The sequence below is a fragment of the Dryobates pubescens genome, chromosome 11 (genome assembly GCF_014839835.1).
Source record: "Dryobates pubescens isolate bDryPub1 chromosome 11, bDryPub1.pri, whole genome shotgun sequence".
NCBI lineage: Eukaryota > Metazoa > Chordata > Aves > Piciformes > Picidae > Dryobates > Dryobates pubescens.
Window position 1 is genome coordinate 19635025 of NC_071622.1, and position 17017 is coordinate 19652041.

The window sequence follows — 17017 nt, forward strand, 5'->3', positions numbered from 1 at the left end:
TTGGATCCTTGCAGGGTTAAACATAATTATCTTCAGATTCCTTTTGTAGAATAGGTTAAAAAGGAAACTTTAATTTGTTGGTTATAGTAAGCATTGGCCGTAAACCAAGAATTTTGTTTAATGCTGTTTTTGTTGTTGTTATTATTTCTTGATGTTTGCTTCAATGAGAAGTGAAAGCAAGGCCTATGAGTATTTGGTGAAGGGGAGCAGAGTACAGCCAGGAAGAGATGATGGGTGTATTTGCCTCCTCCTTTTGACATTCATCCAGGATGTGGGTGGTCTGAGTTCACATCTTTTTATTCTAAATTAGTCAGAAAGCCTTTACTGCTGTTCTTCATCTCTGCTTTTCGGAGCAGATGTTCTATAATTCCCAGTAAAGTTCTCATTTAAGCAGATAGATGTTTCTGTGAAATTTTCATTTTTGATGAATTAACATTTTGCTTACAAAAAAGTCTTTCTTTGTAACATTCCTAGTTCTAATTACATCCTTTCTTGACACTTGTGGGGCTGAACTAGTACATAAAAACCCCCACAATGAAGCAGTTATTTTCATGCCACTTAGACTAGAAAGGGAAATATGATTCTTTAATACATTCTGGTTTTTTAATTACTTTAAAGTCTAACTATTTAACTGATCACATTTTAGGTTGCTTATTCAATTCTTGACTGCAATTGTTATCTTTATTTTTTTTTTTAATTAATGTAAATCAATAAAAATAAAGAAACTTTTTTCCCCCTCAGGAAAAAAGTGAAGTGTCATTTCATGAGCAATATGCAGATGTAAAAAGGCAAAAGAGCTTTCTGCTTTCTTATTACCAGATGTTTGAAAAAAAGCCCTTAAGAAGTTTATCTGAGTGTTACGCAGTATTTTCTCCTTGTGATGTTCTTCTGCAGAGTAGGACTAGCTTTTGTCAGGCCTTTCCAAAGAATCATGGAAATTTTGGGTGCTAGTATTGCTGCATGGATTAGTATTGTTTTCTGAATAAAAAGACACACCTCAGCAGGCTTTGATAGGTGCTATGGATGTCATTTCAGCACTTAGTCCTGTCTGCAAGCACAACTAGTCCACTGGCTCCAACAGGAGTCCCAGGGTGGTCAATATAAGAGCCATGCTTTCAAACTTTTGTGAATTCATGAGCAACTGAAAAAGATGTATATGATTTTGAAATGGCTTTAAGCTGCAGTCTATGTCTACATATGTTAAAATTAATATCCTTTGTATGGCACTTTTGCAGCAGTAGAATCAACACAAGTATTGTCAGCAACTAGATTAGTGCTCCTGCATGTGTGGTGTGCAAACTGAAATAATTTTTGGTTTGTTCTAAAACTGCCCTGAGTCTAATGGGATCATACCATCTTGTTAAAATTGCAACAAAATCATGACAGATACTTTTTTAAGGAGGGAAATACTGAAAAATATGAAGGCAAAAGAACCTTGTAAAAAATTCATTAAAGATCCACAAACCCAAAAAATGTCACATAATGCCAGCCAATATATATATGGTACCTATGCTCTGCACAGTGCAGGCAGAATTAATGCATGGATTAAATCCTTACAATACATTAGAAATTAGTCTTCCATCTTCATGATTTCTGGCTGTGTTTCAGGCATTCCTGACACATGAATGGAGTAGTTCTCTTCAAAGCACATTGTTGCTTGATGAGAGTGAATAAATCACCAAGGCCTGCTTCTCATGATGCCATAATCTATTGACCTGTGATTTTAGAGAATAATGGTATAGCTGCTGTCATAGAAAATCAGAGTCGCATCCTATGTACCAGAAAATAATTTTTTTTTCTTACAGTATCTATTTCTTTGTGTTCATTAGTTTGGAGGATTTAGCATTCCAGTGCAGTACATATTTGAATTAACTTACATAATGCCCCATTAACTCAAAGAAATTGTTCTGATTGTCACTGTCTTGTGTCCTTTTAGTGCTAATACAAACTATTTTGTGGCTCTGAATTTTATATGCAATATTTTGTTTATAGTTCATGAATCATTCACACCTGAATGCGTCATAGACACTCACTGAAACCTCAAATCACGAGGTTTTGGTATATCTCTGGAATGACCTGCACAGTATTTCTTTTGAGTGGCTAGTTCCTGGTTTAAACATGAATGTGTTTACTGAGTTAAAATTGGATTTAAAGAGTAGTGTTCAGAGTACATGTTTTATGCTGTGATATAATTATTACAGATGGGATGTGTATGCATTATGGAAGAGACGGTGATTTAGCTGCATTACTTTTATTCCTAGTGTGATATAAACTCAGCTTCTATCTCTGACTTAAATTTCGCCCCCCCTCTATTTTAGGCGGATTTACCCTCCTGATGATAAGACACTACTTGAAAAGTATGAGAGTTTGTTAGCCACTGCTTTCGAGACATTTCTTGCTGGGAGAGCAGCTTCACTTCAGCGGGAGATGAATAACCCTTTAAAAAGAATGAAGGTACTGAAGAACACGAAGTGTTTGCTTTAGGAGTTACTGATCTTGGAATTCATGACCTTGTCAATTTAGTTTTTCATGTGTGATGGCTAATAAATAGCATTTGATAATGTTTCCATCGTTTTATTATTATTCTTTGTGCAGCTTGTGGGCCAGATCCTTGAATCTGGATGAACTGCAGTGGACCCAGGGTGGAGACAGGCTAAATGGCTTTAAGCTACTTTACCATTTCCCTCATCCTCAGCCTTACCCCTGGCCAAACCAAAGGTTGGCAGAAACTGCTTTTGAGCTGGTAATTGCCTCCTTCTTCCTCCAGTAATGTCCCTAGCCTATTCATCCACTTGTATGGACTAGAATGAGTGATGTCATAAAACCAGCTCCACTAGTTTAAGGCATCCAAAAACTCTGGCTGATTGCCTACTTACATAGTCAGAGACAGTAGGAAGATGGCTTTATTTAAAATAACCAGCTAACACTGTTTCATCTGAAATCTGAGAAATAATTTCCTACCTTTGCAGTTGGCATCATCCAGCAGTTTTACAGGACTCTTTGTTCTATCATTTCTTCAGACTTTTAAAATAAATATTAAGGCTTGATTTTCACTTTCAGTTTCATGTTGATTGCAAGCAGAGATGCATGCATCAGAAGAAATACTTTTATATCCTTCTGTGAAGGGATTTATAATCTTAGTTGAGGTATTAGTAATCAAAGTAATTTCTAATTCCTATTACTTGGTGCTTGATTTTTGTGAGAATAGGGTATGTCCTGCTTTGAATTAATTTTGGTGCAAATCTCATTCCTAGGAGGAGGACATTTTGGATCTTCTGGAGCAATGTGAAATAGATGATGAAAAGCTAATGGGAAAATGCAGCAGGCAACGAGGACCTAAGGTATTTGACTTTTAGATACTAATTTTTTATTTCACTCTCTGGAGAGGTACTCTGAGAATTTTAAGCGGGGAATTTAGTTAGCTGATCGTAGGGAAAGTTTTTATCCTCAGACTGTGATTAGCCTTTTGTTCTTACGTATGAGGAAAAGCATAGCTGCCATTTGTCCAACTAAATCCCATTAACAGTTTAATTAGAAATGAGATCCTTCTTTTCCTCTCTGTCTTGACGAATTACTGTGCATGGCAACAACTGTTGTACAAGAGATTGCTTGATTTCCATGTGTGAAATGATTTTTATATCTATAGCCTATCTCACAAGAATGCTTTCATCTTTAATCAATTAGTGCCACTAAGGAATTTTGAGATCTTGGGGTAAAAGGCAACTATGGAAGCTCAAAGGATTAGTTACGATTACAATGTTTCTGTAGCTTGCTTGCTTGCTAAGGGGCTTGTACATTGTATCTTGGAGCTTGTTTCCTATCCCAAAATCTGCTTTTAAGCTGTGTACTATTTTTAGTTTAATGCTTTCTGGTTGTGTGCATAGTTTGTGCAATCTTTGCCTTAAATACACTGTGTAGCTCTGTAAGCCAGTAAAGCTAAATAGTTTGGGCTTGGCTAAAATAAGTACATTTCTTATATCCTGCAAACATTTTGGGTCAAGTCTGCTTAAAAGAGCTTACACTTATGTTCCAGAGCTCTGATGGATTTGTTTATAGACATATGTATTTTTTTTAATAGCATCTTATGTTTCTGATGACATGATACACAAATCCAGGAATTTTGGTACAAAATGAATGCCAACAACTGTCCTGAGCTTGCAGAGGCTCTTTGGACATGGAATCCAGAGAGCCACGTTTTATTACAATCATGCATACTGGAAAGAGGATCTGCATACCCAATCTGGTATTAAGATAGATTTGCAGGAACCTCATTACAAATACAGGGATTTTGTGATCTAGTGCTTTCACAGAGGTAGATTCATATGAAGAAGAAAAAATGTGAAAAACAACCCACTCCACCCAAGCAGCACACTCAGTCCACTTTCTTCAGGGATTCTTTTCCTCGAGCTTTTGTTTTCCGTTCTTTGACACCGAGTCAGTAAATTCAAATTTAGTATACAGAATACAGAATTAACCAAGTTGGAAAAGACCTTTAAGATCAACAAGTCCAACCTGTCATATCTCGGTCATGTTTTCCCTTTCTCCTGTCTTTTCCCAGCAGCCCTCAGAGACCATCTATATGGTTGTCTGTATGCATAAAGATTTGATCTCTACTATCACACTATCTCTACACTGGTTGCATACAAGCTATTCCAAAGCTGGAGGCCATAAACATTTAATAGGGTACTGGGCTCAAATTGAGAAATCATTCTTTGTTAGTTTTAAGATGAGTTTATGAGTATATGACATGGTCTTCTTTAATAGAAGGCAAATAGATGCTGTAGCTTAAAATCTGCTTCACCTGTACAATATTGTTTGCATTTATATAAGAAAGAAAAAATTGCTTATGCCCAAAATAATCACTTTTTTGTTCTTCCATAAGAAGAGTAGGCAATGAAGCTACCTTATCCAAGAAGATTGCTTCATTTCCTTTTATCATGCACGCATCAGACTGTACAAGATCCCCATTCCTGCATGTTTTTTGGGGTCCTGATACACTTCTTAATAATTTAAACCATGTCTACAGTGAAGCCATGTCACTGGAGACTTCCTTGGTTGCATGATATCCTATGTACTCCCTTTGAAATGCAGATGCCTCTTGCGGAGTCTTTGTATCTTGTACCAAAAGAGCATCACCTCTTTCCTATAAGGGATAAGGTGCCTATGACTACTACATGAATTTGATTTGCTACCTTTTCATAAAAGGTCTGCTTTGAGATATGTGGTATCTAAATATGCATCTGTATAGAAATCCAGTGAGGGAGGTAGGCAGTTGAAATTAGCACTGGCTCATCAATTTGTCAGGTAAGAGAACAATCCAGCTGTAAAACTCATCTTGTAATCATGAAATCCTACAAATTTCCATTAGCACATTAAAAGTAACATATGCAAAATCTAACAGACAAAACAAACCTCAGAGAACAGGGCTTTTCAGGTTGTGTTACCCAACAGAAGGTCATAAAGTCCTGTCCTCCCTTAAAAGCTTGTGACTGGCCTGCTGACAGAAACTAGTTAGGAGGTAAGATTCTCTGCCTGCAGGACTCAGGAAACTCTGTACAGAGCAGCTGGAAGAGTTAGGAGAGATAGGTGTTTCCCTCCTTGTTTTCTTTGCATTCAGAAACATATACATACACAATTATACATATATGTAATCTCAATGGTATAAACAAGCTTTGCATGTAACAACTATTTCATATTTGCTAGGAACTTGTTTTTATCTGAACATGATCTTTTAGCCTTGTTTTTATCTGAACATGATTAGGAGCTTTGACTAGAAAACAAGTTAAAAATTTCCCAGAATGAGGACTTTTTTACCTGCAATTAAAATAGTAGTGAATTCTATTTAGACTGGGAAATACATTCTGGAAATGTCTGGTTTAGTTATAGCCTCTAGAGGGCACTTTATACTTAGACACTGTGTGAGGTTCACTCGCATTGCATCTCTCTGTGTGGGGAAAAAAGAGCCAAGAAAGTGAAACAGCAGATATTTTAGAGGACATGAGCAATTACTTTTGTTCTTCTGATGTGAAATAAGAAAAATCAAATTGGCATAAGGGGAAAATCAGGGTCATTAAATTGCTAGGCAATCAAATATCTCATATTCTAAGAGGTCAGTTTGAATCAAGATTTTGCTATGATTTGCCATTGCATTTTGTTATTTCTTTGACATTTTATTCTTCATTGTTTGTCTTGGTCAGGATGTTCTTACTCTTCAGTGTAGCATGTGAGGGACATGCATCTGATAAGTGGGAATGAGATCTTTCTTAAAGCTGCAGTGAGTTTTGATTGAAAATGTTCATTATACCTTGTGCAACTCCTCAGGAATGTCTGATTGATCTATCTCTATGATACGTACCACTTCATGATTAGGATAGCTATTTTAAGTTTTGAGGCACTTTATTTGTCCTTTTATCAGGTAGATATATATTAAAATATTCTTTGTGTAATTGAACAATTGCCAGGACTCTTCTCCGTGGAATATTCTTCTTCAACACTTCCTCATCTGGTCTAACATCATGGGCTTGCATAAACACACTGTTGCTTTTAAGTCAGTGGCAGAAATCTCATTCCTTCCTTGGCTGGAATAGAAGTTTAGGTAGCACAAGTTTAGTTATAAAGTGTATCTTGGAGGACCATTATCTTTGGTTTTTTTTTCCTGCTGCCCTTCACAATAAATCTTTGTGTGTTACATTATGCTAATTAAAATTAATTCTGAGATTTCTTCCGTTTCACTCTGACCCAAAATGTCTTCAGACATGATGATAATTAATTTTTAAAAATTTGAGTTTTAATTGCAGTCCATTGGATGACTACAAGGAATGGGGCTATCACTATAGCTTCTTATAGCTGAGAGTTACTGGGAAGAAAATGTGTAGGGGAAAAAAAAGTGGCAACATGGCTGTTCCTAGGATAGTAGATACAGCAGAGGATATTGTATTTTTCTTGTCTGCCTGATGGTAGATGGAAGAAGAAAAAATTTCATTTGTAGATTGTGTTCTTGCATCTGTTTTTCTGTCTCTTACTTTTTGATTTTTGTGTTGCAAGATCCTTAGTAATAGCACAAGATTAATTACCTGATGACACTAAATCATATGTGCATATAGGAAACCAGATACACCTAGCATGACTTGCTGTGTTTTTCCATTTTCTGCTTTCTGCAGGGTGTGGATTAATCACTTTCTCTTTCAGAATTATGTCAGCCAAAGTTCCTTGGTGTGTTTCTTCACTTCACATTGATCATTGTTAAATCTACAGCTTCAGTTATTGCAAATATCAGTGAGGGATTGAAACTGACTGTAAATGGTATTCTGTATCACTTGAATTATGATTTCAAACTGTTTCAACATGTCTGGTAGTGTAAGTCATACCTGAAATAATTTTTTCCCCCTTACTATTTTATACTGTTCTTCATGTGAGAAAGAGTGAGATTACTGTCTAGTGAATTTAATGAAATACTTAAGCATGCATTCTGAAATTAAGGACAAAATACCAATCTAATTTGGGAGGGTTGAAATATGTACAAATTAACCTGCCTGAATCAGAGATCTAGTGCAATACTAAAGTGTTGTGAATGAATTCAATTTCCTGGATTTTTTTTTCTCTTCTGTGTTTTTTTCTTTGGTGTGTTCTTTAGCCTTTGTCTTCAATGCCAGAAACTGCACAGCCCATAAGAAAATTTAAGAGCTACATTAGTGATAGTAGCTGTGATAGCAGCAGCAGTATGTCAGAATCGGGAGAAGAAACTGAAAAGGAAGATCACAACGAAAAAAAAGAGAAAAAAGTTTCATATGATCTTGAAGAAAATAAATGCAAATCTTTGGAGAGATCAGGTAAGGCAATTCTCCAAATCAGTCTGGCATTCACCTTAAATTATATAAAATGTTTCAGCATTTTAGCTTGTATTTGTAACTCAGGGTTAAACACTGGTCTGCTTGTTTCATCTTCTTGAAAATCTTTCCTAAATTGATGAAAATTAATTTAGCAAAGACAAGAATATTCTTTTGCTAAGAATGCTAAATAAAAAAATACTCCTGGGCTATGGTATGAATGCCTCCCTTTGCTCTTTGCGATCTTTTTTTGGAGCAGATTATGGTTGGTTTTTTTTTCTCACCCCTGTAAAGGTAGGGATTGAATCTGATTTAATATAGAAAGGATAAAGAAATCTATCTGGAGACATAGAGAAAGTATTATATTCCTGAGAGGATCTCTGCACAGATTTTTTTTTTGGCAGTTGTTTCCTTGCTGCTGCGGAGCATTTGTGTGAACACGTTCTGTTGAATGTGGTAGATGTAGTGTGGGTTTTTTTGTTTGTTTAGTGATACATAGTCTCAAATAATTTCATCCTATAATTGCATACACACAATGCTGCTTCCAAAAGTTTATTTTTCATAGTAACATCCTATATTTAGCAGGAGACTGAACTGAAAAAATGTGTAGCTCTACAGGAGCACATGAGGGCTACTGGATCTGCCAAATGTGGGATCCACCAGCCAAATTTTCTTCAGGACCTATGGGACATAGGCACTCTGTCATAAATCTGATGCATGTGATAGAGGACTGGAGTTTACCTGATTAAAACTGATTATGAGGAAGAAATAAATGTTCTTTTAGAGTATCTGAAGAGGATTATATGAAGTATATAGAGTATATGAAGAGGAGGCTCAGGGGAGACCTTATTGCTGTCTACAACTACCAGAAGGGTGGTTGTAGCCAGGAGGGCATTGGTCTCTTCTCCCAGGCTACCAGCACCAGAACAAGAGGACACAGTCTCAAGCTGCACCAGGGGAAGTTTAGGCTCAAGGTGAGGAGAAAGTTCTTCACAGAGAGAGTTGTTAGCCATTGGAATGGTCTGTCCAGGGAGGTGGTGGAGTCAGCATCCCTGGAGGTGTTCAAGAGGGGATTGGACGTGGCATTTACTTGGTGCCATAGTTTAGTAGTCATGAGATCTTGGGTGACAGATTGGACTTGATGATCTTTGAGGTCTCTTCCAACCTTATTGATTCTGTGATTATTATGGCATCTGACATGACTGACTGCTACATATATGGATGTTCATCAGTATACATTATAGTACATGTGCACAGGTGGGTGATGTATGTTGTTAGTTACAAAGACTGAAAAGTAGATGTTGTAAGAATAATATTCATTCATTTAATTTTTCTGCAGGTAGAATGAACTGGAAACCTTCAATTAAAAATATAAAATCTCCATCATATTCACTCGCCACATCATCCACCAGTCCAATAAGGCGTTCTGTAAGCTGCCCTCGTTCAATATCAATATTGACTATGCAGTCACAAGCAGCTGAGCAACGTCCCTTTTCAGCCAAAGCATCTCTGAAAATCCAGCGTACATCTTCAGTGAATAGGTCTCATTCTTTAAATCGTAGCCCATCTTCAGCCAGAGTCTCTCAGACATCCAGCTTGGGAACTATGAGCTCTTCAGGGGTGAGTTAACACAGCAGTTGCATTCATAATGTGCTCTGTTTCTCTAAAACAGTGAATATGTCACTAATTTTTCCAATGGCAGAACACATTGTCAGTGCCATTTTGACAGAAATTCAGGAATATCAAATCTGTAGACCTGCATATGTCTTACAGTGTGTGCTAGCTGTGATGGTTGTGTTTCTGTTGCAGCAACAGATGTTACATTCTGTGAGAATGGAACTCTTAGAGTTTTTGTGAGACTCACTGAGTGTTTTGATGATGGAAAGAGTTTTAACCTCCAGACTTAGTGTCTATAATTTTTTGGGGGGGCTGCTAGTTCTGAAATAAGGATGTACCTACCCTCAAAATCTTTACAGTAACAAAAATACATCAATATTTCAAACCCAGTGTATATTCCAAGGATAAATATGCTGTACCAGAATCAAACGTTAGTAAGACTTTGTATGGGTGTCCATTGCAGAAGAAAGGGCTACTAGTTTTCAGCCTACTGTACCTGTTTTGCATACACTATACTGCTGGAGTAGAGCTTTACTTCCAATGTGAACAATTTAAAATTTGTAGATAGTTTTTGTTTAGGATGAGGATTTGCCACTGTCTCAAAGGCCACCAATTTTTTTTTAAGGTGAAGATTAAAATTCTTTCATTTTGAAGCATGTTGCTGAGACAGGCAAGCATTTAGTCTCAGGTAGTTTAACTATGTAATTAAGAGAATAAATAGATCAAATGAAACACTCATGCTGTTTGTTGAAATTTCACAGTGTACTTCTGAACCATGCATTTTTTCCTTTTGTGATCACATTGTCATCCTCTTTAATACCTCCTTCACAACCCAGGCATTTCTCTTTTGTGTTTACATGAGGGGCCACATAACCACTTACCCCTAGGCAGTGTTTTTTGGGATCTGTCCCCAGCTTCATTCAGTATTTTATTGTGTGCTGATGCCAGTGCATTTCCATTCATACTTTGGTGCCTGACCTATATATTTCATCACCCAAATAATTCATCTGGAGATGGGGCAAAACAAATTGGCACTTTTAACCCGTATTTGCAGCCTTTCTCTATTGTGGCGAGCTTTGATTGTGAGAAATCCTTTTATAATGCTAATTAACTTGCTTCATAGTATTTACTATCTCTAATCATCATTTTTATCCAGTAGAACGCTCATTGTCTGTTTTGCCTGTGAGGCTTTGTCTAAATGATGAAAAAGGATCCTTTTAAAATTGTGTGCTGACATCTTGTGAAATACTCCTTAACATGGTTTTCCATCTTTAAAGTCAGCTAATAGAATTGGAAAGACATTAAGATTGTGTCTTCACCGCAACGTGTTAAAGGTATTTTTTATCACATTAGCTATCTCAAGTTTGAAAAGTACCCTTTTATCATCAAGATGTACTCTGAGAGTATAATGAGACAGGGCTAATATGGATTTTTTTTCTATTCACATTAGCTTTATATCAAATACAAATTACTGAAAGATTAAAAACAGTCTTTTACCATCTGACATTAAAAATGGGCTGCTCACTTAAATTAACATTAGTAAGAAACCATACCCTCTTTTTCATTGAGAAAGCCCCACCACAGAAATGGTCTTGATATGCAGAACAATTACATTGGGTGACAGAGCTTAGGTCATGCTTCTTAAAATAATGTGAATAAAATTACTTACAGAATGGATAAGAACTACTCATAATTTAGCACTTGTATTGTGAATGGAAATCTGTTCATAATTATTTTTGAAACTAAGAATAATATACTATATATTACTGCTAGAATAAAATTGAAATTAATAAACTGGAACTTACTGAGAAGAAATCATTTGTGCATGATAAAGTATTAGTTTATTTATCCTTTGGATAAAAAAAGAACAATATATTGCCATTTTTGGAGGCAGCTGAACTCTAAATGTTCTAAAGGTTTAGAAAAAGCTGTTTGCATTTGGGAATAACAGACATTATTATAGCAGTTATAAACAAAAGTGTTTTGGGAAATATTTGCTATCTTTCTATTTCACCCATATTATTATGTGTCATATAGCAAAATGTTTTGTTATGATTGAAATTATTAATCACTTAAGGAAAAATACTCTTAAGGAAGTACTGTAGTTTCTACACAACACAAAGATTTGGGAATGCCTAAGATTTTTTAATTCTATTCTTGAACAAAACATTAAACTTGCTTAATCTTGCAAATGTAAAAGTATGCAAAAGTAAAGAAAGAGGATCAAAAATACTTTTAAGTAGTGTTTAAGATTTAAAGAAAACCCCCAGACCCACCAGAGACGGTCTTATCTAGGCACTGCAAGGGTTCCAGTTGCTGTTGGTGTAAAAAGCACTGCTATTTAAAGTAAAATCCTGGACAGCTCAAGACACTGTCAGAACCCTTACTGATCAGACTAGGAGCAAGGACAGTAGTAAGTGTCCTTACCCTTTAATACTTCCTGAAATCTTGGCACGGTGATATATAATTGGCGATTCCTGTTAAATTGTTGCAGGGAAGAATTGAAAGGAAGTTTTTGATAACTAATAGTGTTTAGCTTTATAGTGAATTTACATTTGAAGTCTGTTATCTAAATTTCAAATTTGTATTTTAAATGGTGGGCATCATAAATACTGAATATCTATTTGTTTATTCTGTTTCAACCAAACATCTATATAACTTTTTCTTTAATTTCTTGACAGTTCTAAGTAATGGTGATTCGTTCCTTAGTGCATGAGGCATATGTACGCATGTTTGTTATGTATTAGATAATATGTCTGTACACTTTAATAATACATTTTATGTCACCCTGTTTGCAATTTACTTTTGCCAAGGAAACATCTTTGTACCGTGATCTAATCGCATGAAATTTTTCCTCTGCTTCATACTGGATTTTAGAGCGAGTCTTTGCTGCAGCAGAAAACAAAAGAGCAAGAAGTTGCTTTGACGAAAGAGACTCTTCTCATTATCAGTGACATGAGAATTAAATTCCCAGGAAAAACAGATGAAGAATCAGAACTGATTATAGAAGATGTAAGTATCTGTAAATAAGAAGAATAACAGGCTAGACACATTGTTTAGGCCACTAAAATGAAGGTAAGTAGAAAGGTCAATTTATGATTCATGAACTCCTGTGGCTTTTAAAACTTCTAAAGATCAGAATAATTCAAAAGATTTTGAAAGCTTGGACCTTTGCATACTTTCTGACCTTAAAACAGCAGCACTGAAAACATTCCTATGGCTTTATAAAATAGATGAGAAACAATCAGAAAGGTTAGGAAAATTGTGAAGAAAGTTCAGTAAGCTAAGAAGAATGTTACAATTCATATTTCATCCATTATTGTTAGTACAGCTCCTGACATGTTTGACTTCAAATAGGCATACTAGAGAACTTGGAAGGCAAACTGGAAGTTTGATAGTCATAAAGAACATGTGATCACACTCTGGCTCTTCTAGTCTGCCAGGTTACCCTTTCTTACATCCAAAATAGTCCTGAAACTCATAGTTTGGTATCAGGCATGTGCAACAACACCCAATCTAAAGGGCAGTTAAAAAGCAACATTTAAGATTAAGATACATATCTAAAAAATACATGGTATCTAAATCTACAAAGACACTAACATCAGCTTTGAAAAAGTTGAGATGGAATTTGTTTTCTTGGTACTAAGCACAGTCCATGGTGTGTTGAAATGCATCTAATTCCTTATCTGGCCCAAAATGTTCTTTATTCTGTGAGTTTTTCATGTCTCTGTCAGCTTGATCATGTCTCCAGTAATTCGTACAACTACATCACAGTGGAAAGAAACTCTTCTGTAAAGATGGCTGATCTGGGTGATTCTGAAAGATACCATCCATAAGGAGAATATTGAGTTTCTCATCTTAGAAGCAGAAATAAAATGCTTCATTACATTTTTTTTCTCCAGAACTGAGTGTGTGTGCATGTTTGTATGTAGGGGAGTGTGTGTGTGTGTATGCACTCCATCTAGCGGTGCTTTCTCATACAACGTTGGGATGGTAACAAATGTACTTTCTCACTGCAAAAATTCTTTTATAAATCCATTTGGACTTAACCATTTTCTTCTTGGGAAATAGTATTTCAGCACAGAGAGAAACAAGTAATGGTATATTAGTCGTCAGTGAGGCAGAACTTGTCTTAGGTCTGGAACAGAATAGAAAGATAAAATAACAAATTGAAAATAAAAATGGATGTTCACAGCTTGAGCTATTTTGGTAGAGCTTAGACATCATAAAAGGAGACTATTGCAGTTCACATATGATCATTTATAGAAAGGATGTTTTCCAGGTATGTCTGATGTTCTTTATGCAGCAAATCCCCTTGCTATTTAAATAGATTATCAGTTATGCATTATTGAATTTACTGGTGTGTTCAAGGAATCCGAGCTGAGTCCATCAAGATAAGTTTCTGCCTGCTTTGTAGCATACAACTGTCAGAATCAGGTGGAAAAGAAAGCAGGATGAAACTGAAAGATTGCACACATATATTTGCAAATATTTTTCTGTTTCTATTAGAGAAAGATTCTTTTAGATGCTCACACTTTGTAGTACTAGGAATACTCATAAATGAAATGCCAGACTTCAGTTGTCTTCATGTGTATTTCTTTTATCTTGTATTATGCAATGACTACAGATTATGGATAATTGGAAGCATCATAAAACAAAAGTGGCATCCTATTGGTTAGTGAAACTGGATTCTGCTAAGCAACGAAAAGTAAGTGACATATTTCATTTTCTGAAGATCATCTGAAGTAGATACATAAGAGTGTTTGTATTGGTGTTCAGTAGCTGGAATTGACTTGAGATGCCAAAATACTGACTGTTAATACTAGCATATATAAGAACTAATTCAATTGAATGAAATTATGTTGCTCCATATTGAGATAAACACAATTATTGTGGAAAATAGTTTTTTTAAATTCTCAAAAAATTAGTCTGCTGAAGGAAAAGCAAACAAATAAATGATTAGTGCTTGCATGCGTTATCATTAGCAAACATTCTTAGAAGTGTATTGATTGGTAAGGGATAAGCCATTCAGCTGTTGCATACCAGGCATCTTAAAGCTGCATTAGAGTTAGTGATATCGCACTTTAACTCACAGAATACAACAGATCATGTTGAATGAAAAACAGACCTGCCAAGCAAGGATTCCTGACATTATTACAATGTTCAACTAATTGGGTTAGTCTTGCAAAGGACTAATTACCATTCTGTCTCCTTTGCTTAAAAAGAGCTCTTACTTTTCTTTTTTTATTAATTACAGGAAAGAGTGCTGTAATCCTAATGTAAGTGCAGATAGGTCTTTTCTGTTGTGTATGTACAGCAGGTGTAGCCTTTTGCCCCAAACCAGAAAGATTCTTACTGGGGACTTGTAGATATTTGTGATATGAAAGAAAAGCTGCTAGGAGGGAGGGAGGAAGTGAGGGAGGGGAGAATAGATACATACATATATAGATAACAGGGCCTGAAATTCACACTGCTGCTGCAATGGAGATCCCATTTTCTCAGCAGGAATCCTTGGAACAGTTAGACATGGTGGGGGATGTGTCACTATAATTGCTTTCTTTAATCTGTGATTCTGTAAGTGGAGAAAGAAATCTCAAGGTAGGGCCCATCATTGCAACAAAGGTACAGGTCTTTCACACAAGATTTGTCAAGGTGTCTTTTTCAACCCTTCCCCATAGGTAAGTTCCCAAAACTATGGGAAGGAATTGCCACAGGGAGAGTGTTAAATCTACTCTTGGAACAACTGAGGCTGTTTACTCTACATTCTTCAGCTGCCCTTCCTAAGCTCCTTTTGGCCATCTGGCTTAATGTACCTGTATCTCCCTGTTTGTTTTGCATTTGCTTGGGGTTTTTGTAAACTTTCCTTACAATTTACTCAGAATTTTCTCCTTTAAGCATTATTTCAAAAAGCTTACAATGGTCCTGTGCTTTATTTGACTGACAATCATGTCAGACCAAGGGCACATGCACGAAGTGCAGGCTGATATGCCAGGTCGTTACTAGCAAACTGCACAATCAGAAATGCGGATTTCTTTGCTCTTGTGGAGGCTTTTAATTTCTGAAGCACTAGTGGACCCTTCTTCTTTGCTTACACTGGAAATGATTTTTTTTTTGACTGCTTTTAACCTCAATCCCTTCAAGCAATCAGATAGTTATTCTTAGAAGTGTAGTTTATAAAAATGGATTAACTTTGACAATGACATTGCAGCTGAGGACTGCCAAATGTGTAAGCTTTTGTTGATTTGAAAGAAGTATGTTTTATATTCCAATGAGAGAGGTAAAGGCGAAGTGAGCTCAAGGTGGAGAACATTTATGCAAGTAAGGAATCGGTCTCAAAGGTACTTTCTGCTACTCTGTGAAATACAAAACAGAAACTCAGTCCCTTTCACTATACTTACTGGGAAATTCTAACACACAAGAAGAAAATACCTGGGCAATGTACTAGATTTCACAATGTTCATCTCTGACAGCTATGTTTGCTTAAGAATTATTCAAAATTATGTAGAAAAATTAAACTCCTGCTCATATTCTTAGTGTGTAATATTCCAGCATTGCAGCAGAGGTACAGGAGGCATTTAGAAGCAAGCTGAGACTCAGCTGATGACATCAGCAGATGCTAAAGTGAAATTTAGTCCCCCAAGATGTAGGAAAAAGGCTTTTGAATGGGGAGGAGTTGTAGTTGTTTTGTGTTACATCACCTTACTTAATTTCTTCAAAAGTGTTTTGATAGTTAACAGAGGGGTTTGAATGTGGTCTTTCATAATGTCTTGTTCAGTTACATAGATAATTGGTTATGTTAAAGTAAATTATGTAAATTAAGGTAAACAGAATGATGAAGGCAAACTAGGGAAATTAACTTAGAAAAATGAGGATGTAGGTTTCCTGAAAATTCCTTTCCTGAAGTTCCAGCTCTTGTGCATGCCTTGTCTCTTCTTTAATGGGTAATTGAGGCCGAGGCCATGCTTGCAAATTAAGAACAATTAACTGGGACATTTTCCTTTCTGGCTTATTGGCAATGTCAACACAGTAAACCCAGCAAGAATGCCGTTTATTTCCAGAGTACCTGTCAGTCTGCAGCTTGCTTTAAGATGCAAGTTTCAGTCCTTAGTTTTCTTCAACTCCAGATGCTAAATTATAAGGCACAGTTCTACACTGGCATCTTTAGTTCTTATTTTATGTCCTTTGAACTAGTGAGAAAATCTATACAAAGTGTAATTGTTTTGCACAGGGAGAGAAACTGTTATTGGTCAGTGTAACAGTGTATGTGCGGTTGATCCTTTATGTAATTTTGGGACTTAGCTTGGTGCCATGGTTTAGTTAATTAGATAGTGTTGGGTGATAGGTTGGACTCAGTGATCATGAAGGTCTTTTCCAACCTGGTCTGGTCTGGTCTTGTTTGGTCTATTCTATTCTATTCTATTCGCTTGTATACAATCATGGCTACTGGCCATTTGTGTGGGAAAGCTTAATCAGACAAGACAAGGAAAAAGCTGCTTCAGAAGCATTAAGAGAGTAGACTAATGCTGCTAAGGGAAAGTCTGAAAATCTGGACCCAGTCCACAAGTGTGGAGAAG

General features: G+C 36.1%; 1 protein-coding gene across 3 annotated transcripts in view; it reads left to right on the top strand.

Annotated features, from left to right (window-relative positions):
• Positions 1-17017, top strand: part of TTLL7 (tubulin tyrosine ligase like 7) — a 67516-nt gene that overhangs the window by 38691 nt on the left and 11808 nt on the right. For 2 of the 3 annotated variants that reach the window (XM_054165713.1, XM_054165714.1), the window contains 7 exons: positions 2319-2454; positions 3255-3341; positions 7634-7829; positions 9166-9446; positions 10721-10777; positions 12321-12455; positions 14071-14151. In XM_054165713.1, the coding sequence (XP_054021688.1) occupies positions 2319-2454; positions 3255-3341; positions 7634-7829; positions 9166-9446; positions 10721-10777; positions 12321-12455; positions 14071-14151 (973 nt within the window). The remainder of the gene's footprint in view (positions 1-2318; positions 2455-3254; positions 3342-7633; positions 7830-9165; positions 9447-10720; positions 10778-12320; positions 12456-14070; positions 14152-17017) is intronic. The other variant, XM_054165715.1, reaches the window with a different exon arrangement.